Source organism: Nannospalax galili, unplaced genomic scaffold (genome assembly GCF_000622305.1).
Source record: "Nannospalax galili isolate Female #2095 unplaced genomic scaffold, S.galili_v1.0 scaffold184, whole genome shotgun sequence".
Lineage (NCBI taxonomy): Eukaryota > Metazoa > Chordata > Mammalia > Rodentia > Spalacidae > Nannospalax > Nannospalax galili.
In genome coordinates, this window is record NW_008351649.1 from 174,915 (window position 1) to 199,779 (window position 24,865).

General features: G+C 42.8%; 1 protein-coding gene across 4 annotated transcripts in view; it reads left to right on the plus strand.

The window, feature by feature from the left end:
* Positions 1-332: 332 nt before the first annotated feature.
* Cdc42 (cell division cycle 42) overlaps positions 333-24,865 on the plus strand; it is a 43,394-nt gene continuing 18,861 nt past the window's right edge. For 2 of the 4 annotated variants that reach the window (XM_017802060.2, XM_017802058.2), the window contains exons 1-2: positions 333-443; positions 23,479-23,630. In XM_017802060.2, coding sequence (XP_017657549.1) covers positions 23,526-23,630 — 105 coding nt within the window. In that variant the 5' untranslated portion in view covers positions 333-443; positions 23,479-23,525. Of the gene's footprint in view, positions 544-23,478; positions 23,631-24,865 lie in introns of all 4 variants that reach the window. The other 2 variants (XM_029553774.1, XM_017802059.2) reach the window with 1 other exon arrangement.

Below are 24,865 nucleotides of genomic sequence, written 5' to 3' on the forward strand. Positions count from 1 at the left end.
GAGCACTGATTGTTCTTGCCCAGCACCCACATGGCGGCTAACAACCGTCCACAACTCAAGTTCCAGGGGATCCAATACCTTCTTCTGGCTTCCGCCGGCACTGACACGGGTGCACTTACATACATGTGTATGTAAGGCATGAGTGTTATGCACATAAAATGAAAATAAATAGGCATATAAACAAAATAAAATACTGTTAACAGGTGCAGCGCACAAATTGGAGCTTGGGGTTGAAAGGAGCGCGGATCTGCGCGTGCGCAGCAGTTGGGCGGGGCTATAACTCATCCCAAGGGCTGTCCCAGCCCCTTTTCCTTCTTCGTCCCACCCACTTCCGCGGGCACCCAACCGTGCGTCTCTTGCGTGCTGACGTCAGGTGCGTGCCCCTGCCCGGCAGCTGAGGAGGCCCCGCGCAGTGCTGCCAACGCCCCGGCGGAGAAGCTGAGGTGAGTGCGGGGCTCGAGCTTCCCCGCGGGAGCAGCTCCCGTACCGTTCCGTCCCGGTCGCGTGGTCGGTGGCATCCCTCGGTTCTCGTGGACACTAGAGGTCGGGGATTCCCAGGGCCTACACAGCGCGAGCGAGCGGGGGATGGAGGGAAGGAGGGAGCGCCGGGCTCGCGTGCGCCTGCGGCCCGGGGTTCGCAGGGGAATCGCGGCGGGGTCTTAGCGGCGGGGCAGCGCGGCCTGGGCGGGTGGGGAGCTGCGCGGCGGTCACACCCATTCCGCCGGCTCCCTTCCCCCTCCGGCCGCCGGGGCTGCGGGGTCGGTCCTCTGGGGCCGGGGGCGCGCGGAGGCTGGTGCCGGGCCGGGCGGGGCTCGGCTCCGGGGCCGGCGCTGCTTCTGCTTCGCGGCCTCGACTTCCTGCTTCCCGGCCGCCGCCGACATCTTGCGGGGGAGGGGAACGGAACTGCGGCCTCGGGTCCCGACCGGGGCGAGGCGGCTGCGCCCCTCGGCGCAGGGCATCCCCGCATCCGCACATCTCTGCATCCCCGTGGTCCTCCCGGGTCTCGTAGTCCTCCCGGGACTCCACCTACGGGGCCGGCCTCCCAGCCTAGTCTTTAGCTTCTCCAGCTCCGGCTGCTTCAGTTGTAACGCGCTTCGGGGACTCATTTAGCCGTGCTGGGCCGCCAGTTCCGTTCCTCGTTTACTAGGAGAAATTTTTCTTTGTTCGGGTCCCCACCCCCCTTTTCCTCCCCTCTTTAAGTCTAAGAGAAATGCAGTGTGGACGATTACGTCATCGCAGTATAAGGGGTGAGAATTTTAACTCCTGCAAGTCAGGGACTCACTAAATTAAGACAGCTTTAGTAGGTCACGACGCCCGCTTCCCAACACATCAGATTCAGACAGTTTAACTGTGTTCATGGCCCTCTCAAATACATCTGAAATACGGGAAGATTTATGCTCTCAGGCTTAGTTAGGTTTTGGGTTTGTTTTTTTTTTTGCCAGGGAATAGAGCGAAGGCAGCCATAACTTTAAAGGTCCTCTTGGCTGTCCTGGGTGAACGTACTTGTGGGAGCAGTTCTTTGCCACTATCTTTTCTGAAGTAAAGAACTTGTGTGGATTCATTGTGTGGTGGTAGTAAGGTTGTATTGAATAGAGTCAGTTTATTTTCACACCCAGTTCGTCTTTGCTAGAATTGCACCTTAGGGTTGCTTGCTTTAGGTTTAGTTTTGCCATTAGAAACGAGTTTTGGAATTTTTTTTTTTTTTTTTTTTTTTTGAGACTGTTTTACCTCTGTCAGGCCTTGAACTTGAAACTATCTTCCTGGCCCTACCTGGCTAGTGTTATGATTACAGGTGTGAGCTACCACACCTGGTCGAGTTTTGGATTTTTTTTTTTTTTTTGGTCTTTTTGAGACAGGGTCTCCCTGTAGCCCCAGCTGTCCTGGAACTAACTATGTAGACCAGGCTGGCCTTGACTCACAGAGATCCGCCTGCCTCTGCCTCCCGTGTGCTGGGATTAAAGGCGTGCGCCACCACGCCCGGCAAGTTTTGGATTTTTAACCCAAAAAATTTTCAGGCTTCTTGGATCATTGGGTTTATGTCCCATGACTATACAGTGCAGGAGTGTAGGAAAATAACATTGTAAAGTAAATGAGATCCAATTGTGTAATGTATCCTTACAAGGCTGCCTTATTTTTTAACAAGAACTTTTTCTATTGTTCATTTGTGTGGACAACCGAATTTTTTGTTAAGAAACTCTTAAATGGAGTGGTAGATTCAAATCAACTTTATGTAGTTTGTAGATGAATTTTTTGAAATAAAACATTTGTTAGCCGTAATATATTTTAGGAATGTAAAATTGGAATACTTTTATCTAGTATATTTTTAGTCTTCTAAATTTAAAAAGCTTTTATATGCACCAATTTGTGCTTTAAAAAAAATGTAACTAGTTTGGGCCAGAGAGATGGATCTCCAGAATCCAGGGTGGTAGGAGAGAACACTTCTCAAAGTTGTCCTCTGATCTCCACACTGGTACTGTGGCACGAGTGTACACCACTCAATCACACACACCAGTAATAAAATAAAAATTATAAATGTAGTTTGAATTTATAAGTTTTAGGCTGAGACAAGGAAATAAGAGATTGGTAATTAAGTATTAAATGAGCTCCTTTACAGTAATTTCTTCAAGACCTGAGGGATGTGGGATCTTCTGTTAACATTCCCTTAAGATGCTTTCTACTGTGAGCAACACCTGTGCTGGGTAAACACCCCCTCCTTAGGAATCTAAGCCTGTGTGTTACAGCCTAGAGTATATGCTGTTTAACCTCAGACTCAGTAAGCCCACCAAGACCAATTCATACATGTATACATTGTTGCTTTTTTTTTTTGGAGACAGGGTTTCACTGCAGCCTCTGCTGGCCTGGAACTGTGTAGAACAGGCTGGCCTTAAACTCAGAGAGATCTGCCCCTGGAAGTGCTGGGCATGGTGGCACTTCCAGGGTATTTGTATTTTGATCGTATGCACTTCCTGCTTCCTCTTCTGATCACCCCCCCTTCTCAATATGGTACCCTCCCATGTTCATGTCCTCCTTTCCTAATCTTAGGATCCTAATCTTAGGATCGATTAGAGAAGCAGTTCTAGTTATTTTATGATCTGTACCCTAATAACACTTTTTGATCCAAGAGCTGTTAAATTTGGAAAATTTTATTTATTTATATTTATTTTTTGGTCTTTTTGAGACAGGAACTCCCTGTAGCCCCAGCTGACTCTGAGCTCACTATGTAGACCAGGCTAGCTTTGAACTCACAGAGATCTGCCTACCTGTGCCTCCCAAGTAAATTTGGAAAATTTTAAAGTCTGCTTTGTCTTAGGGCTGGAGAGATGCTCAGTGGTTAACAGCACTGGTTGTTCTTGCAGAGGACCCTGGTTTAGTTCCCAGCACTCTACATGGTGGCTAACAACTGTTGGTAACTCCAGATCCATGGGATCAGATGCCTTCTCATACCCAAGGGCATTGCACACACATGGTGCACTTACATACATGCAGGCAAAACACTCAGAAAAAATTAAAAGTATATTTTGTTTGGGAGGGAGCAGTGATAGGTCTTGGAAGCACAAGTCAAATTGTGCTTTGAATTCTAGGAATACAATTTAAGTGCATTTTTCTTGTTTTAGGGTTTAAATGCATTTCTCTTGCTTTTTAAATAGAGGATAAGGTACTCAATTACTTATAGGCTACAAGATTTCTCATGGAGGGGAAGGAACAGTTAATGTTGTGTGCATTTGTCTGCTTTAAACAGCCCTCTATGAAAAAGGGCTCTGATCTTGGATTCTGTTATAATGCCTACTCAGTGTTGTTTTCCAAAACGTTTGCTGTCACTTTCCCTGGTTAGAATGTAACTTCTGTGAGCCAGGTTTGCATAGACTGTTTTGGTGATGTCTCAGTCTGTAGCCCTGTCTGTCTTGGAAATAGCTGTGTAGACCAGGCTGTCCTTGAACGCATGGAGGTCCATGTACTTCTGCCGCCTGGGTGATGGGATTAAAGGCCTGTGCTACCACACCTGACCCTTAGTAGTTTTTAGTAAATATTTGTTTAATGAATGAATCTGGTGATGTCTGAGGATTAACATTCTGGTTTTCTACGTATCTTCTAGGCCATGTTTCCCAGAGATAACTTTTGTGCTTGGTCAGCCATATTCAAATCTGGACTCATTGAAATCATTACTAATCTCTTCTTGCTTGGCCTTACCCATCTATTTAATGAGTGTCTTCTGCAGCTGCACTATCTGGAAAATTTGCCATCAATTAGAAAATCATCTGGTGATTATTCTCTTAAAATGTATTTGGACTTCATGTCTGTTTCCTCATCTTCCTGTATTTCTTTGTTTGCAAATAGTAGCTTATTTTTGTTCTTTTTTTCCCTCTGCAAGTGACTGATTGCCTGGTCACATGATGTTTTGCCCCTTCTGAATTTCTAATTTTAGTTGCTCATCTCTTGAGTCCAAAGTATTTTTACTGGTGATTTTCATTAGTGCCATTTCAGCTTTGTCTGTCACTGGTGGTTGTGAAAATCTGGGATGTCAGATCTCTTTACTAGTCCTCCTGGGACACTTATCTGAAACCCCTTATCCCATGAAGGAAAACCAAATGTTTCGCCACCAAAATGGTGTCCCTCCTTGCAGTTTAGGAAAACTTAAAACTTTTTTTTTTCATGCTGGGCATGTTATCACACCCCTATAATTCTAGCACTTGGGAACTGGTGGCAGGAGGATCTGGAAAGAGTTCAAGGCCAGCCTTAATGACTTTGAGTTTTAGACTAGTTTGAATTACCTGAGACCATGTCTCAAAAACCAAAAATTCAGTTCTTAATTTTTTTTTTTTTTTTTTGTCTTTTTGAGACAGGGTCTGCCTGTAGTCCCAGCTACCTGAACTCACTATGTAGACCAGGCTGGCCTTGAACTCAAGGAGATCCGCCTGCCTCTGCCTGGGACTAAAGGTGTGCGCCACACCTGGCCAGTTTTTAATTTTTAAAAATTAGAGTCTTGGGCCAGGTGTGGTGGCTCATGCCTTTAATTCTAGCTGAGGCAGGTGGACTCTGTGAGATAGTGCACAGCCTGGTCTGCATAGTTCCAGGAGAGCTGGGTCTACAGGGAGACCCTGTATCAAAAAACAGCAGATAAAGTCTCACTAACTTATGCAGGTTGGCCTTGAACTTGTTACCCTCTTATCTATTTTTATTTTTATTTTTTGGTCTTTTTGAGACAGGGTCTCCCTAAAGCTCCAGCTGGTCTGGAACTCACTATGTAGACCAGGCTGGCCTTGAACTCACAGGGATCTGTCTGCCTCTGCCTCCAAATACCATCCTCTTATCTAAATTCTTCTGAGTAGCTATGAACAGGCCTGAGCCAGCAGACCTGCTTAGAATTAAAAAAAAAATTAGTATCTAGAATTAGTTGCTATGTTAAAATGTTGGTACAGTGTCACCTAAAATGAACCTCTGACTTGGGCTCTGTTGCTCATTTTTTTTTTTTTTTTTTAGCACCTGCTTTAACACATCATTTTCTCAAAAGCTATTTATTTCCACCTGCCATTTTAATTCTGCTGTTTGTTCTCGAGATACTGCAGCTTACAGTGATTGAAAGCATGATTCTAAGACCAGGCTGCCCAAGTTGAAGTCCTCTGTCATTTATCAATCATATGCAATCTAAGGTCACTCTATGTGACTTCAGTTTTTCCCTTGAAAAATGTGTCTAGCAAACTAGGCAGGTAGCTCAGGCCTGGAATCCTAGTGCTTAGAGGTTGGAGATAGGAAGATAAAAAGTCCAGGACTCAGCCTTGGCTTATATGAGTTTGGGACCAGCCTGGGCTACGTGAGACCTTATCAAAAAACAAAAGGACTGGAGAGATGGCTTAGCAGTTAAAAGTGCTGGCTGCTTTTCTAGAGGGTTTGGGTTTAGTTTCCAGCACCCACACGGCAGCTTACAACCGCCCAGATCTCTAGTTCCAGGGGATCTAACACTCAGCCTCTGATGGCACCAGGCATGCACATGGTACACATACATGCAGGCAAAACATTCATATACATAAAAATAAAAAAAATGTATTAAAAAACCCAAATCTTAAAAACAAAAAGAACAAACCAAAAATAGAGCTGGTAATAGTGCCCACCTCACAGTATTGATGCTTACCACTAGTCACGTGGAATGCTGCATAGGTGTTTGCTTTCTTAGGGTCATCCCCTCACTGGAGAAGCTGTGTTCATTTCGCACATAAACTTTTTTTTTTTTGGTCTTTTTGAGACGGTCTCCTTGTAGCCCCAGCTGTCCTGGAACTCACTATGTAGACCAGGTTGGCCTTGAGCTTACAGAGAGATCCGCCTGCCTCTGCCTCCCAGGTGCTGGGATTAAAGGCATGCGCCACCAAGCCTGGCATATAAACATTTTTATAACCATCTTCCCACAGACTAATCTCATGAATCCTAAGAAATTCTAAGTGGAGATTATCAATTTTTATCTCTACCTCTGTCACAGAAGCAAAAGTATACTAGGGGCATCTGTCCTGTAGCCCTTGGGCTGCACACATGATCCAGAATAGTTATTAATGTGGCCTAACATAAAATCGTAAACATAAAGTATTATGAGGGGTGTGTGTGATTTAAAAATTAAAAAAAAATTGTGCAGGTGTGATGTACAATGTGTGGTGGGCGCCTGCCACAGCTGTGTCCATTCTCCTTCCACCTTCATTGGGGTTCTGGGGCTTGAACTCAGATTATAAGGTTTGCATGGCAAGTGCTTCTACCTGCTGAATCATCTTAGCCTTTTAAAAAGTTTTTTTGAGATGGGTCTCATGGATCCTGGGCAGGCCTGGAACTCAGTATGTATGTAGCCAAGGATGACTTTGAACTTCTGGTTTTCCTCCCAAGTGCTTCTGTCTCCCAAGTGCTAGGATTAGAGGCATGCAGCACTACACCAGCATTATGTGCTGTTGGAGATCAAACCTAGGGCTTCATCTGTGTTAGACCACTGAGTTGCATCCATAGCCTATGGGCCCATCCTTTTTTTAAAAAAAACATTATTTTGTGTGTGTATAGATGTTTGTTTGGGCATGCATGCAAAAAGTCAGAGGAGTTGTTTCTCTTTCTACCACATTCATCCTGGGGATTAAACTCAGATTGTCAGGCTTTTGAGGCAAGAACCTTTACCCACTGAGTCATCTCCCTGACCCCTAATGCCATTTTGTTAAGGGACTTGAGAACTTGACTGTCCACAGAATTTGGTATCTAAGGATCCTGGAACCAGTCTCCCACAGAAACCAAGAATGACTGTAATTATCCTTTGAAAATAACTGAGTGGCCTTAAACACTGGTGTTAGCTTTAGAGTTGTAGACTTAGGAGCTAGGAATAGGATTTTTCTCTTTTCAGTATAGTATCAGTTTTTTTCCCCCCCCCAAACCAAATTGCTTGTTATTAAAGGTCCTTTTGTAAGAAGACATTTCAAGCAGGAGATGGGCAGATACTCATTAATAGTATACAGGAACTTTCAGGTTCTCTATGGATTACTACAGTCAGGAAGCCATTATAAGATCCAATAATGTGTTTGAGGCACTGAACAGGAAAATTTAGACTGAGGGCTGTTATTTCATATTAGCATGTTTAACAGCTTTTCACAAGCCAACCCTGATTTGGAGGAAGTGAAATGAAAACAGCAGAATTCTCAATCTGAAGATCCACAAAAGGTGTCACCACGGGTTCCCAGCATTCACATCGGACAGCTCACAACCACCTGTAACTCCAGCTCCATGGGATCCAACTCCCTCTTTTGACTTCTCAGTCTCCCAACCCCCCAATGAACAAAAATCTTAAAAGAGGCTAGAGAGATGACTCAATATTTAATAGCACTGTCTGCTCTTCCAGAAGACCTGAGTTTGGTTCCTAGCACCCACATGGCAGCTAACAGCTGTCTGTAACTCCAGTTCCAGGGGATCCAATACATTCTTTCGGCTTCTTGAGGGCTTTGCATGACACAGGTACACTTACATACATGCAGGGAAAACACTCATACACATAATATAAAAATCAGTAAATTAAAAAAAAAACCTTCAGAAAAGAAACCATTCTTTTGAGGATCACCATCTTAATGATGTCAGTGTAGAGTTCACATTGCCTGACATATAACAAAACCAACTTTAGGAGGGTTCAGGTCTGAGAAAGTATCTAGTTTAAAAGGGAGTTAAAGAATTGAGGAGATGGCTCAGGAGTTAAAGCACTTGCTGTGTAAGGAATACCAGTAAGCTTGGCTGCCAGCCTGTAATTCCAGAAGGCAGAGACGACCCCAGAGCAAGCAGGCCAGCAAGACTATCTGTATTTGAGACTCTGGATTTGATTGAGAGACCCTGCTTCACTGAGCAAGGTAAAGAGCCATAGAGTATGATGCCCAGAATCAACCTCTCATGTATCCTCACGAGTGCTGACATACATGCAGAATGTGAATATACATGTACATACCATACACAGGAAAATGAAAAAAGAAAAAAAGTTGTCTATGTTGATGGTGGAAAGGAAGACAAATAAATTTGTGTTTTCCCATACCACAAGGCATTTGTACCAGGGTTGGTATGTGTGTGTCCACACCGGGGAATCCCTCCTGAGAACCAAGAAGAGTCTCAAAACTAGCAGGGAACACTCATCCACGTCAGTCCAGTTTGGGAGACATTCTGTTAGCGATACGTACTCCTTCCTCCCAAAACAGTACAGCATCCTGTGTGCTAGCAGTGTGGCTTTAAAAAAAAAAAAAATTCTGCATTTTCTACAGTTTGATAAACTGTTTTAAGCTGTACTTCACTAGAAGTATGCAGTTATTAAAGGTGCACGTGCTTTCCTTGCCCGCTCCAGCACCTTCAGCTTTTTTGCTTTGTCATTTCACTTTTCTCCAGTTTTTTCCCCCCACTCCACCCTTTTCATAGAGTCCTTTTAGGCTTTGGCTCTGATATTGGAAGAGCGTGTTACAGGCAACCCTGTGGATCTTGGCTTTATCACCTCTAATGTCCCCTTCAGCCTTTGTTTTGACTGTGGCAGCATAACCAGCATGTAGTGCTGAGCATTGGATGCAGGATACAGGCTTTGGTCTGTTTGGCGATTGTTTTACTGATTTTTCGGTTTCTTTTTGATTCTTTATCCATCTAGCAATAGATGAAGAACCTAGAGGAGTATGGTAAAGGGTTTATTCTGTGTCCAAGTAACATATTTTTCATTTGCTGAATATCTAAACCACACTGTCTTACTAATTCATTACTTAACTACCCTGTGAGTGCTTTCTTTGTGACAGTTACTGTTCCAAGTATTGGGGGTTTAGCAGGGAGTAAAACAGACTAAAACAAATCTATGTAATAAAATTTACAGAGTGGGGGATAAAGGTTGGGAGGAGGTGAAGGGAGGAAGATAAAGGAGAGCTGAAGGCGGGCAGTGTAGAGTGCTTCAGGGTCTGGTAGGACTTGGGTTGCATTGTGAAATGGGGTAGTCAGAATTGTCACTCCAGAGATGAACTGTGATCAGAGGCCTATAGGGGATGTGGGGGAGCCATCCAGGCAAGAACATTCTAGCAGGAGGGAACAGTTGTGACCATGTTTAGTCAGTGACAATATGATTATACTTTCTATTTTTTAAATGAAGACTTTTTTCTTTTTAAAAAATATTTCGCCTTTTTTTTTTAAATGTGTGTGAATGTATTGTCTACGTGTATGTAAATGCACCTGTGGTGTTTACTGTCCGTGCAGGTAAGAAGTTCACTGTCCGTGCACTGTCCGTGCAGGTCATATTGTCTACATGTATGTTAATGCACCTGTGTTGTTCACTGCCTGTGCAGGTGTTGGATCCCTTGGACCTGGAGTTAGGGATGGTTGTTAGCTGCCATGTGGTTGCTGGGAATTGAACCTGGATCCTCGGCAAGAGCAGCCAGTGTTCTTAACCACTAAGCCATTTCTCCAACCCAGCAGTTTTTCATAATAGATTTGGAATACCCTTAGAGGAGCTTACTTTCCAAAATAGGGTATGTAGTTGCCAAAAGAAACAACTGATAGTCAAGTTGAAGTTTGCCTTTGTGATTTTACTCTTTAGTTTCCAAATGTGGTTGAAAAAGATTTTGTTGCTCTCACTTTTTTGGGGGGGGGGGGCAGGGTCTCACTATGTAACCCTAGCTGGCCTGGAACTTGCTATGTAGACCAGGCAGTCTGGCCTCAAACTCAGAGATCTCCCTGCCTCTGTTTCCCAAGTGCTAAGATTAAAGCGTGTGCCACTATGTTTTATTTTAGAGTCTTTGCTGCTCTTTTGAAGAAATAACATTTTGCATTTTATTTAGTGCATGCATGTATATGCTTGCTTGCATGTATGTGTGTGTGGAGGTCAGAGGACAACCAGAGGGAGCTTTCTGGGGTTGCCTTATATCTTTGGCAAACCATCTGAAACATCTGCAGCCAGGCCAATTGTACTGCGCTGATAGAGGCTTTGGAGCAAATGTTAAAGCATCTCTTGTTTTTTTACTAACTTTCTTTTTTGCTGGAATTGGGGTTTGAACAGAATTTGGTATGTGCTAGGCAAGTGCTCTCCCATTGAGCTGTACTCCAGCCCCTTTAGAAGGGTGTCTTGAAATTTGTTTGAATGCTTCTGTAGAAGTTTGTTGTGGGGCTGGTGAGATGGCTCAGTGGGTAAAAAAGGCACTTGTCAAGCTGATGACCTCAGTTCCATCCCCAGGATCCACATGGTAGAAGGAGAGAACTGACTCCTGAAAGTTGCCCTCTGACCTCCACATATATGCCTTAGTATTTTCATGCATGCATACACGAGTATGTGTGCACACACATGGCACGCACATGCATGCACTAAATAAAGCTAATAAAAATTAAAGTTCTAGTAGCAAAAGCTTTATATCAGAATTGGTAGATTGATCAGAATTTTCTAGTCTTGTTTTATCTTGTTCTTTCTTTTTTTAAGAAAGCTTGGGCTGGCCTGGAACTCTATGTAGACCAGGCTGGCATTGAACTTATGATCTTAGCCTGCCTCTGCTGGGATCTAAAAAGTGTAAAACACCAGCCCAGGCCTGATCTTGCTGTTTTAAAGCAGCTTGTAAGGGAATTGAGGAAATTGAAAAAAAAAAAAAAAAAAGGCTTGTTCTTTATAGGATGGCTAATGGACTCTGAATGTGAATGCCTCTTTCTTACCAGATAAAACAGATTCTAAATTGGCTCCTCACTTGGTACTCTCTCAATGTTTGTACTCTAATGTTTGCTTCTTAGGTAATGTAGTGACTTGTGCTGCAATTATATGCTTTGAATGTAGCATTTCTGATGTAAGCTGATAGTGATTTTGTTGTTCGTAGATTTAGACCAACTTACTATATGTTGACTCTGAGAAGTTTGTTTTGTATGGATGAGCACCCAGGAGGCCTGCTCTTAAGAGTTCTTTTGACGTCTCCATTAGCTTGTGGTAAAAAAGTATCTTCTAATTTCCCAGACTTAAAAGACTTCCTCAATATGTGCCTCCTCCTACAAGCCCCTATTTCCAATCTCATTTCTTTTTTCTCGTTTGTGTCTGTGTCATTACCCCAGTGCAGATTTCCCCTTTAAGTTTTGGATTATTACTACAGTAATTTTTTCTGAGTTTTCTGACTTTATTTAAAAGTTTTAAAAATATTTTGTGTGTATGTTACATGTATCTTCTCAGTGGTGCACATGTGGAGGTCAGGACAGCTGTAGGCAATTCTCTCCTTCTGCCATGTGGTTTTTGGAGATTGAATTCAAGTCATCAGGCCTGATGGCAAGCACTCCACCTTGGAATATAAGTATAATGTTGATTTTCTTAAAAAACTTGTTCATGGACATGGAAGAAATTAGAGCTCTGTGTTCCAGGTAAAAGCTCTTCTGCTACCTTTCAGCATCTTATGACTTGAAACATCAGGTGCTCTTTTTTTTTCTTTTGAGACAGGGTCTCCCTGTAGCCCCAGCTGGCCTGGAACTCACTATGCACACTAGGCTGGCCTTGAACTTGAAGAGATCTGCCTGCCTCTGCAGTCCAAGTGCTGGGATTAAAGGTGTGTGTCACCATGCCTGGCACATCAGGGCCTCTTTAAAAAAATTGTGTGTGGGTGGTGTATGCTGGTGTGGAGGCCAGAGGTGACTGTCAGTTACCTTCTGTCACTTTCCATCTTATTTATTTACGTTATTTGTGGGGTGGGGGTGGGGGAGACAGACAGACAGACAGAGAGAGAGAGAGAGAGAGAGAGAGAGAGAGAGAGAGATATTTAGATTGAGATTGCTGGTGTGTCCCTGCCATAGCATTCACATTGAGGTCAGAGGACAGCTTTGGGAAGTCAGTTCTTTCTATCTTGTTGAGGCAGAGTCTTTTCCTGTTTTCTGTTGCTGTGCAGTGTACTCTAGACTAGCTGGCCTGTGAGCTTCTTCTGTTTGCAGTCTTATCTCTCCTTAAGACTGCTGGGTTGGGACTGGAGAGACGGCTCAGTGGTTAAGAGCACTGGCTGCTCTTCCAAAGGACCCGGGTTTGGTTCTCAGTACCCATATGGTAGCTAACAACTGTCCATAAATCTAATTCTGGATCTGTTGCCCTCTTCTGGTTTCTACAGGCTTTGTATGGCACAAGTGCACTTATATACATACAGGCAAAATACATAAAGTGGAAATAAATTTTTTAAAAAATTTAAAACAGTGCTGGGTTGATAGGTGTCTACCACTGCATCCATCTTTTTATGTGAGTTCTGAGGCTCAAGCTCAGCTGGTCAGGCTTAGGCAGACATTTACTAAGTCATCTTCTTGATTTCCAACTTAACTCTTTTGAAGTAAGATCTCTCACTGAGTGAGCTCACTTGGTGACTGGCCAGCAAGTCCTCAGGATCGGCCTGTCTCTGCCTCCCTAGCACTGGGTTACAGAGGCACCATGTCTACCTTTTACATGGGTGCTGGGGATTTGACTAAAGCTTATTGCTTACACAGCAAGTCCTTTATCCATTGACACATCTGAGCCTCGCTTTTTTTTTTTTTCTTTTTTCTTTTTTGGTTTTCTTAAAAATATTTTATGTTTTTAGTTTTATGTGTATGAGTGTATTGTCTGCATGTATAAAAATGTACTTGTGCAGTGCCCTCAGGTCAGAAGAGGGTGTCGGATCCCCTGGAACTGGAGTTACGGACAGTTGTTAGCTGCCATGTGGGTGCTGGGAACCAGACCTTGTCCTCTGCAAGAGCAGCCAGTACTCTTAACCCCTGAGCCATCTCTCCAGCCCAGCTTTATTTTTTAATTAATTAATTATTTATTTTTTGGTCTTTCAGACATGGTTTCCCTGTAGCCCCAAACTGGCCTTGAACTCACAGAGATCTGCCTGCTTCTGCTTCCCTAGTACTGGAATCAAAGGCATGTAACCACCACACTTGGCCCAGTTTTACTTTTTTAAAGACAGGGTCTGGGGCTGGAGAGATGGCTCAGTGGTTAAGAGCACTGACTGCTCTTGCAGAGGACAAGGGTTTGAGTCCCAGCACCCACATGGTGGCTGAGAACTGTCCTTAACTCCACTTCCAGTGGAATCTGAAGCCCTCTTCTGACCTCCGCAGCATTGCATGACATGGGTGCACTCACATACATGCAGGCAATACACTCATACACATAAAATAAAAATAATAAATAAAATATTTTAAAAAATTAAAAAAAAGATCTGGTGTTACCCAGGCTGACCTCAAAGTCACTATATATTTAGGATGACCTTGAAGTCTGGATCTTTCTACCTCTATCTCTTGAGTACAGGGATTACAGGCTTTTGCTCCCAGGCCTATTTTATGTGCTGCTGGGGATTGAACTCGGGTTTTATTTTTATTTTATTTTATTCATTTATTATTTACTTTGGTTTTTTTGGAGACAGGGCCTCCCTGTAGTTCTGACTGGCCTGGAACTCTCTTTGTAGATCTCTCAGAGATCCATGTGCTTTTGCCTTCCAAGTGCTGGAATTAAAGGTGCATGCAACCACGGTCCGCCTTTATTTTAGTTTTTGAACAGGATCTCACTATGTATGCTAGTCTAGAACTCACTGTGTAGACCAGGCTGGCCCAGAATTCACAGAGCTCTGCCTACCTCTGTCTTCTGACTGCTGAGATTAAAGGTATGCCACCACACTGGGCTCAACAGTTAATTTTTAAAATGACATTGTGTTACCATGTTGATAGTCTTCATAATTGTTTAACATGTGTTTAGCATTTAATCTTGTGGTACTTACTATTTTTTTAAGATAAGATATGCTGTGCTGTAAAATGGCCTTGAACTCCTAAACCTCCTGTCTCCATCCTAAGGTTGAGATTACAGGAGTATGCCACCGTGCCTGGTTTATCCCTGCTAGAGTTTAGGGCTGTGTGCATACTAGGCAAGCACTCTGCCAACTAAGCTGCATCCCCAGTCTCATTGTTTCATGATAAAATATTTCCTTCCTTTTGGATGAATGGTCTGAAATAAAATTACTGTCACAAGTGAGGTGAATTTTTTTTTTTTTTTTTTTTTTTGGTTTTTTTTGTATCAGAAGATTCCTCCTGCCTAGAGACCATAAGGTTTCTTAGAGCTAGAGCTGGTGGAATCATGTGATTTCCCCCATCTCTTTTTAGGTGTTTTTTTTTTTTCTTCAATGTGCACGTGTGTGGTATACACATGTGTATTCATGTTCGCATGGGTGTGGGCACACGTGTGTGCATGTAGAGGCCAGAGATTGTTGTTGGGTATCCTCTGTCGCACTCCACATTATACACTGATGCAGGTTCTCTCCTGAATCCAGTGCCAAAACCAAAAATCTGGCCAGCTAGCTTGCTGGGATTCCCTGTCTCTCCCTCCTGCACGTGCCTTCCAAGTGCTGGGATTAAAGGTGTGCGCCACCATGCCTGGCCGTGAGGTGGATTTTTTAATGACTCTTAAAATATATGTGCAGGGTGCTGGGATTGTAGAAATGTACTGCCATACTGGATTTGTACCCTGCTTTTAGAAATCTTATGCATTAGAAATCTTCATACTAACCCGGTAGTATTTTGCTAGGACTGACATGACAGTATCACAGACTGGGTGACACAGTTCATTTACTTGTTCTGGGGACTAGTAATCTGGGATGAAGGTGTTGGTATGATAGATTTCTTTTGAGGGACTCCACTTTATTAATGACCGACTTTGAGTATTATTACACGGTATGCCTTCTGTGCCTATACTAATTCTCCATTCCCCCCTTCTCTCCCTTTCTCTCTCTTGTATGTGTACGCACGTGTGCACATGTGTCTGTGTGTATGTGGAGGCCAGAGGTCAGTACTGGGTGTCTTCTGTTGTTCTCTGTTTATTTAGACAAGGGGTCCTCATTGGCCAGATTTTGTATGGCTAGCAAGTCTCTCCTCTCCTCCTCCTCCCAACACTGAGAATAAAGGTGCACATTGCAGTGCCCAGCTTTTTATTTGGATGCTGTGGGTCCGAACTGGAGTCTTCATGCTTGAGCAGAAATCACTTTACAAACTGAGTCATTTCCCTAGTTCCTTCCCCTCGTTAAAAAAAAAGTTTTAAAGCATTGCCTGACACTCTGTGGGTGCTTAATAAACAGACAGGACTTTTCATTGAACCAAATTTAACTTTTAAAATAAAATGCTTTATTCCTTCAAAAAAAAGTTTTAAATATTTTTAATTTTTATGTGTATTGAATGTTTTGCTTGCATGCATGTAAGTGCACATGTGTGATGCCTGTGAAGATCCCATGTACCATCATGCCCATTTTGGGGGGGGTGAAGGTATTGGATATCACACCTAGGCTTTGTTACAAATGCTCTGCCACTGAGTCATACATAGCCTCAGCCTCAGTCCCTAATCTTCTCTTATAAATACACTAATCATACCGGGTTAGGGCCTACTCATGTGACCTCATATTCCTCTAATTACCACTTTAAAGGCTGGGTCAGTCACTGAACAGATTCTGAAGTAATGGAGGGTAAAACTTCAGCCCAGGAATTTGGGGAGGACAGTCCTTCCCATAGCAGGCACTATAGCTCCCCTTTTTTTCTTTTTGTCTTTTGAGATAGGTCTCCCTGTAGCCACAGCTGGTCTGAAACTCACTATGTAGACCAGGCTGGCCTCGAACTCAGAGATCCTCCTGCCTTTGCCTCCCAAGTGCTGGGATCAAAGGCGTGTACTACCACGCCAGGCGTAGCTCATTGTTTTGTAACAGTTGCATAGTATTTCTTTGTACTGTAACCTTTCTTACGAGCTTTTTATTGGTGGATGTATGGATAGGTTGCTGTGAATCTCCTTTTAGCATTCTTGGAGATAGACTTAGAAATGGAATTACCAGCACAAAGAATATACAAAATTTGGTAGATATTGGCCTAGGCATGGGACATGGGAGGCTGTGATGCTGGCTATGTGCTCTTGTACACGCACATGCACGTGCACTGGCATACCTCTGCACTCGCCCCTCCCCCCACTAACACAAATGTTCTTTTCTTAAAAGCTGTACTTAGATGTCCTACTATAACTTCCTTTTTTTTTTTTTTAAAGTTTTGTGTGTATGAGTGTATTGCCTGCATTTATGTAAGTGCACCTATGTTGTGCAGTGCCTGAGATCAGAAGAAGGCATTGAAATCTGCTGGTACTGGTGTTAGAGACAATTCATAATCATGTGGGTGCTAGGAATTGAACCCAGGTCCTCTGGAAGAGAAGCCAGTGCTCTTCAATCATTGAGCCATCTCTCCAGCCCCTTAACTTTTATTTTTTGATTGATTTATGTGTATGAATGTTTGGCATGCATGTTACATGTGCCACATGTATGCAATGCCCATTGAGGCCAGAGGAGTGCCTTCAGATCCCCTGGAACTGGACGGTTGTTAGTTGCCATGTGGGTACTGGTAACCAAACCTGGGTTTTCTGGAAAAGCAGCTGGTGATCTTGACCACTGAGCCATCTCTCCAGCCCCAGATATCCTACCATAATCGAAGCAAAGGTCATATAAGTTGCAGTCTCAAAGGTGGGTGGATTTGACAGGAGGGAGAAATAGTCTTAATTTTATTTATTCTAATCCTGTAACCAGGCCAGTCATTCTATTGCATTGGTAAGAAAGACTCGTCTTGTTGTGTAATTCTTCTCTGACTTCCTGTGTCCTAGGCAGAAGGTTAGGATTGGACATATTTTAAGCAAAAACAACTTTTAGTGTAGTGTTGGGTAGTTAGTGTGATCAACCTTTTCTCACATGACTGCCATTTAAATTTAGATGATTTATAGCGTAGGCCCAATTCTACAAGACTGCCCTTCAGACACTAGCTGAAAACGAGGGTGCTGAGTCTATTCACCTCTCTTCCCAGTTGACTGAATGAATTTGGTGATTACCATGGTTCAATCCTCAGCACCACACAAAAAAATTTTTATTTTCAACTATCATGATTCTATATTTCCTTTTTAGATTCACTAAGGGTAATTGGATTCCCCAAATGTTAAGGACTTAGAAGAGCATTGGTCATTGGGGGGATGGGAAGGTGACTTAGGAGTTAAGAGCACATATTGCTCTTGCAGAGGACCTGAGTTTGGTTCCTAGCACCCATGTCAGGTGGCTCACAACTGCCTGTAATTCAACTCCAGGATATCTGACCCCTCTTCTGATGTCTATGGACACACACAGTCATACACAGACACGCAAGGGTTCAAACACACATACATGCAAGCATTGGTATGGTTTTCAGGAAGAGGGGTAAATACTAGGATGGCAGGTGGAAGATACATATTGTTTCAGAATTTTTCTCCTTTGAGCTTGGCAGAACCATTTTTCATTTTATCAGTTTCACATCCCAATTCTAAATTGTGTTAAAATGAACAGTAAAGAGGTGTGGTAGCTGGGTGTGGTGGCGCACACCTTTAATCCCAGCATTTGGGAGGCAGAGGCAGGTGGATCTCTGTGAGTTCAAGGCCAGCCTGGTCTACATAGTGAGTTCCAGGCCAGCTGGTGCTATAGGGAGACCCTGTCTCAAAAAGAACAACAAAAAAAAGAGGTGTAGTGTGTACTTACTGGTATAAAATAACTTTCTAGTCACCTTGGATAATGCAGTGGCAATTTGTTCTTTTCTGCTTTAGCAATTTGATAACATTTTAACAGGAGGCAATCACAAAATACACTAACATTTCTGGCGTAGATTCTTCTTGAATTGTTGAAACTGGCATTGTGTGTGTGTGTGTGTGTGTGTCTGTCTGTCTGTCTGTTTGTCTGCAGGACAACTAAAGTCTTAATTTCTGGTTGTCTCTCCCTTACTCCAGTCTATCTGTGGCTTATGAGGTGATACTTTAATACATGAAATAATACGTTTCAAAAGCCAGGTGTGGTGGCACATGCCTTTAATTCTCAGCACTTGGGAGGCAGAGGCAGATGAATCTTGGATCTCTGTAAGGTCAAGACCAGCCTGGTTTTTATAGGGTGTTCCAAGAGAGCTGGGGCTGTAGGGAGACCCTGTCTCAAAAATAAAAAGCTTTGTAGAAAGATCTAAATTGGAGCTGATTTCTGAGATACCCTTTGATGTTACCTCAACATTTGACTAGAACAATGAATATTATAATTTTATTAGAAATGTTACTTTATTTTATGTGCATGTGTGTGCCTGCTTGAAGTATGTGCACCATATGCTTGCAGGTGCCCATGGAGGCCAGAAGAGGGCATCAGACCTCTTGGAGTCAGAGTTAGAGGTGGTTGTGACCCACCAACATGTGACCCATGTTGGGGTTGAGAACTTAACACAGGTTCAGCAAGTACTGTTAACCACTGTCATCTTTATAGCCTGGAAATGTTACTTTTTAAAAGGTTTGCTAGAACTCATTTTATTGACTAAAAAAGGTGCCTTTATTCAAGACAAACAGCTAAATTTACTGTTTTTTTTTTTTTTTTTTTTTTTTTTTTTTTTTTTTTTTTTTTTTTCTTTTTCTTTGTTTTTGTTTTTTGGTCTTTTTGAGACAGAGTCACCCTGTAGCCCCAGCTGTCCTGGACTGCACTATGTAGACCAGGGTGGCCTTGAACTCAGATCTGCCTGTCTCTGCCTCCCGAATGCTGGGATTAAAGGCATGTACCACCACGCCTGGCTTCTGTCTTTTTGAGACAAGTCTTCCTGTAGCCTAAGTGTCATCATTCCCAATTTAAGCATTGCTTTCTAAAAACGTTTTTATTACATTTACTTTTTTTTTATTGTGTGGGGGTGTGCATGTGTGGAGATCAGAGGACAGTTTTCTCTAGTAGATTCTGTCCCACTATGTGGGACCCAGGGATTGAACTCAGGTCATCAGGCTTGGTGGCAAGGGTCTTTGCCCGCTTGCTGAGTCATCTGGCCTGCCCATATGTTGCAGTTTTATGTTCAGTGTAATCATCTTAGTCAATTTACCCTATGAAGAAAGTATGTGCTGGATCTTCATATATAGAGAAGGGGGAAAGGTGAACCACAGGAAGTTTAAGTTGCCTAAGCTCACATAGATTGTTGTTAGAACCAGACTGACTCCAGAACTCAGGCTCTTAACCAAGGAGCCACAACCAGTTTCCAAAAATTGCTGAGTCGTGAAATTGGGAAACCCAAGAAATAGGAGATTTATAGGTAAACAGCAAGTGGAAGAGCAAAGGGCTTAGTAACTACTCTTTAAACTTTTTAAATTTATTTTTATTTTATGTGAATGAGTGTTTTGCCTACATGTACGTAAGTCTATCTGAAGAGGGCATTGGATCCCTTGGAATTAGCGTTAAAGATGGTTGTTATCTACCTTGTGGGTGCTGGGACTGGAACTCAGGTACTCTGTAAGAGCAGCCAGTGCTCTTAACCATTGTGCCATCTCTCCAGCCCTTTAATTGCTCTCTTTTTGCCCTCCTTCCCCATCTAAAGTCAGTTGTTGGCAGGGTGAAGAAACAGCAAGTAAACTAAACTGTTTCTTGCTTCCTCTTTATTTCTGCCTTCCTCTTTATATTGTCAGCAACTATCAAAGTAATACAGTTACTACTTTATTTGTAGTAATATTTGTTTTTACTGTACAATGTCACTTCTAGAGATAAAGAATAGTAATATTTAAGAGCAGAGATTTGAGACTTGGGCAACTTGGTGTTTGAATTCCACTTCTACCACTTGTTGAATCACCTTAATGTAGTTAACTTGACTTCACTGAGTCTCATCTTGACCTGAGAGGTAAGATAACAGTGCCTGCCTAGGATGAAGTGCGGATATATAGTGTGTTTAGAGCAGTACTTGGCACCTAGTAAATGCTATGTGTTTGTTAACACTATTATTTGAGGACTTTTTTTTTTTTTGTCTTTTTGAGACAGGGTCTCCCTGTAGCCCCAGCTGGCCTGCAACTTGCTATGTGAACCAGGCCGGCCTCGAACTTCGAACTTACAGAGATCTGCTTACCACTGTCTTCCAAGTGCTGGGATTAAAGACATGTACCACCACACCTGGCCCCTTTTTTAGTTTTTGAAGCAAGGTGTTTTCACTCACTGGCCTGGAATTTGCCAAATAGGCTAGACAGCCCCAGGGATCAGCCTTTCTCCTTCCCAAGCTCTAGGTTTGCAAGTGTGCACAATTAATTTTTTTTTTTTTTTTTTTTTGAGGCAGGGTCTCATGTAGCACTAGTTGGCCTGGCAGGTTGGCCTTGAACTCACAGATAACCACTTGCCTCTGCCTCCCAAGTGCCAGGATTAAAGGCATTCGCCACCATGCCCTGCTTAAAAATGTTTTTATTTGCATTTTTTGATTCCTTCATTTTGTTTGTGTATGTATATATCTGCTCGGTGATATACAGGTGGAGGTCAGAGGACAACTTTTTGGGAGTTGGTTCTTTCCTTTCACCATGTGGGTCATTAGGCTTGGCAGCAAGTGCGTTAACCCATTGAGCCATCTCACTGACTCCAGGCTTTCTTTTCTTCTTCTTTTTTTTAAAAATGTAAGTTCTGGGAATTGAAGATTCTTGTGCTTGGTAGGAGAGCATTGTATTGTTGCTTTGTTTTCTGCTTTTTGAGACAGCATCTCACTTGTGTAGTCCTGGCAGGTCTGGAATTTCCTATGTTGCCCAGACTGGCTTCAGATTAAAGATTATCATATCTCAGACTCCCGAGTCCTGAGATTATAGGCATGTGCCACCATATTTGGCTTAGTTTTTATGAAAATGCTTATTTCCTATCACTTCCTAATGTGATTTTTAAAATTTTGTTACGTGAGTTTTGTATCTATTTATTAACTCACAATGTGTCAGTCTGTGCTAAGTGCTTAAAAGGTACATGGTGGCAGACACTTTTAATCCGAGCACTTGCGAGGCAGAGGCAGGCAGATCTGTGAGATTGAGGCTAGCCTGGTCTACATAGTGAGTTCTAGGCCAGCTGGGGCTATAGGGAGATCCTGTCTCAACCTCCTGCCTCCCCAAAAAAGGGTACAGTGGTATGTGAGGTATTGAAGGCTTATACAGAGGTATTAAGGGCATTTATAATTCATTATGATTAAATGTAAAGGAATATAAATATGTATGTTTGCATTTATTGTGTGTGCGTGTATGTGTGTGCATGTGCATGTGCACATGCCTGTACATGCCATGGTACACATGTAGACATCAGAGGGAGACATCACAGGGACAGCCTGTAGGAGTCAGTTCTCTTTTCCTGCCGTGTGGGTCCTGTGGATTGAACTCAGGTCATCATGCTTGGTAGCAAGTGCCTTGATTGTCAGAGCCATATTACCTGTCCAAGGGACGGTATTTTCATGTTTAATAAGATAAGATGGCAGCTCTAACTAGTGAAAATTGTAATCCTTTCAGAGATTACACTGGATGGGATTTATTTCTTTGTTTTTCTCAGGAAAAACCATTGAAGTAGTCATTGAATCTAAGATTCCCTTGGGGCTGGGGAGATAGTAAACAATGTAAGGACATGAGTTCAGTTTCTAGAACCCACAAAAAAGTTGTCTGGTTTGCCTAGTCTACTTGGTGAGCTCTAGTCAGTGAGAGACAAGGTGTACATGGCGCTTGAAGAATGACACCTGAGGTTGTTCTCTAGCTCCCACAAACATTGTATTTGAGTACATGTGTACTGTACATATACAAATGTACATATTCACATACACAGATTCCATTTTAGTTTCAGAGTTTGAAGGGAAATTATACCTCAGAATTGATAAAATGCAGTAAGTTTGCACAGTGGTAATCGATAGCTTTTTAGACTGGAAGACTATAGTAGGAGAAGCCAAAGTAGTCACATGATTTGTATAGTGTGGGGACCATATGTGCTGTGGTGCTTGTGTGGAAGTCAGAGGACACCCTCAGGTATCAGTCCTTGCCTTCTGCTTTGTTTGAGACAGTGTCTCTCTTAGTCACTGCTGCACATGGCAGTAGCCTGTGACTGTCCAGTGGTTCTTCCGCCTCTCTCTCCCACCTCCTGGTAGTGGTGTACTGGGATACAGGCACTTGTGCTACTGCATCCAGCTTTATGTTAGTTCTGGGGATCTGAGTTCAGTTTGCCAGACTTTGTGCTGAAAGTGCTTTGCCACTAAGCTATCTTCCTAGCCCAAGTAATTACATGTTTTAGATGTCAGTGTGTGTGTGTGTGTGTGTGTGTGTGTGTGTGTGTATGTATGTATGTAAAAGCTTTTTTTTTTTGGTCTTTTTGAGACAGGGTCTCCCTGTAGCCCCAGTTGTCCTGGATTCACTATGGAGACCAGGCTGGCCTCGAACTCGCAGAGATCCACCTGCCTCTGCCTCCCGAGTGCTGGGATTAAAGGCGTGCGCCACCACCCCCAGTTTAGATGTCAGTATAATTTATATGATCTGGTATTTCATTGTAAAAATGTAGGTTTAAACTCTTGAGGCTATGGGTATTGAACTAGCATAGGTTAATTGGTGCCACAATAGCTGCTGAGACCAGAGAGCACGTTGGTCATCTTCCTGTTCTTTACATTGTTCACATATTCTGGGGGTGGTGGTAGGGCTCTGCTGCTTGTCCAAGGCTGGGTACATGAACTGTTCTTTTTTCTTTTTTGAGACAGGGTCTCACTGTATTGCCTTAGCTGGCCTAGAACTGGCTTTGTAGAGCAGGCTGGGCTCAAACTCAGCTCCTAAGAGCTAGAAATAAGACATGAACACTACTGTGTTATCTAAATGAGCCATTCTTTACAGCAGTGCTCCTTGCATTTCAGTTGATTTTGCACACGTGTGTCCACACGAAAAAAAAAAGACTTCAAACAACCATTACATGGGTCTCAGTTTCTATTGTCACTTTTCTTTCACTGTGGAAGCAAAGATATTTAAAAAATACTGCTCACTATTCCAATGTGAACTTGAAAGATAAAACAACCAGGGATCAGAAACTTAGAAAATGGACTTGTACTTGTTACAATGGCTTTGAGCAAGCCATCATTTCTTGTAGTCCTTCAGCGATAGTAATAGGGCTAATTTTGTTTCTGAAGGCCGAAATTGTTATTATTTGTGGGGGAAAATACAGATAAAAGCAAAAGTCAATACAATAAATGTCTTTAATTTCTTTGTAGGACATCTAATTTGAAGTATTTAAAGTGGATACAGAACTATTTCCGAAATGCAGACGATTAAGTGTGTTGTTGTGGGCGATGGTGCTGTTGGTAAAACATGTCTCCTGATATCCTACACAACAAACAAATTCCCATCCGAGTATGTACCAACTGTAAGTATAAAGACTTCCCTGTCAGTAAAATAGACTGTCATTTGTTGTCTTTGGAAGACTGCCTCTGTGCACTGAAATTTTTCTGTTGTCTATCCTTTGTTAGGTTTTTTGATTTGCTTTTTAATAAGGAAATCAATCTTTTTTTTTTTTTTTGTTTTGGTCTTTTTGAGACAGGGTCTCCCTGTAGCTCCAGCTGGCCTGGAACTCGCTATGTAGACCAGGCTGGCCTCGATTTTAAATTTTTAATTCTATTACCTTTATGTACTTTGTGTGTTTGTGTGTTTTCCATGCCTGCCACAGAGTGTGTGGAGGTCAACTTGGAGGAGTCACTTTTCTCCTTCCACCATGTAGGTTCTGGGATGATTAAGCTCGGGTCCTCAGTTATGGTGGCAAGCACCTTTACCTGCTCAGCCATTTCACTGGCTCATTGCATTGTTTGCTGTTTCTAAGGATCTTGACTTCCCAGGTAAATTACATACACTTTAAACAGCTGAAAAGGCAGTCAGAAGTCAGTAGGGGTGCCACAGGTTTGCAAGAAATGCTGGAAGGCAAAACTCCAGTAGCCCATATTTTTATAGTAGTGGTCTCAGCTTGGAGAAGTCTTAACCTACATCTTAGAATGAAGTGACTTTCTTGACATCTGGGCCAGCGATCGAGCTAATCTTAGAGATCTCCTGAGGTGCAAATGGGGGGGAGGTTTACAACTTCAGAGAAGTTGTGTGTGTCTCATCTCCACCTGTCACGTGAAGCTACTCTCTTGGCAGGAATGGACCGTCATTTCACATTGGTGGCCAGGAGCAGAGAAGACCTGTTTTGTCATGAGCATTCAGTCCTCAGTGACATCTTGGGGAGCTTTTCCCTGTAATCGATGTTTAAATCAACTCCTTGAAAGGGGAGAGGGAAGATAGGAATAATTAAAAGATAATTGGAGGAAAGGGTTGTTTAGAGTGACACTTAACTTGAAAACACATTTGGGGATGTTTGTTTCAGGTTGCTTGATCAAGCCAGTAGTATGATTATGTTAAATGTACAAACCCATTCAGGGCTGAGAGAGGAGTATTTTAGGGGGTTGGAAGAGGCCAAAGTATTCTTTTTTTTTTTTTTTTTTTTTTTTTTTGAAAAAGGTTTTCCTTTACCCCAACCGGGCCGGGAACTTTTTTTTAAACCCGGCGGGCCTAGAACCCAAAAAAATCCCCCCCCCCCCGCCCCCCCCTTCCGGGGTTTAAAGGCAGTGG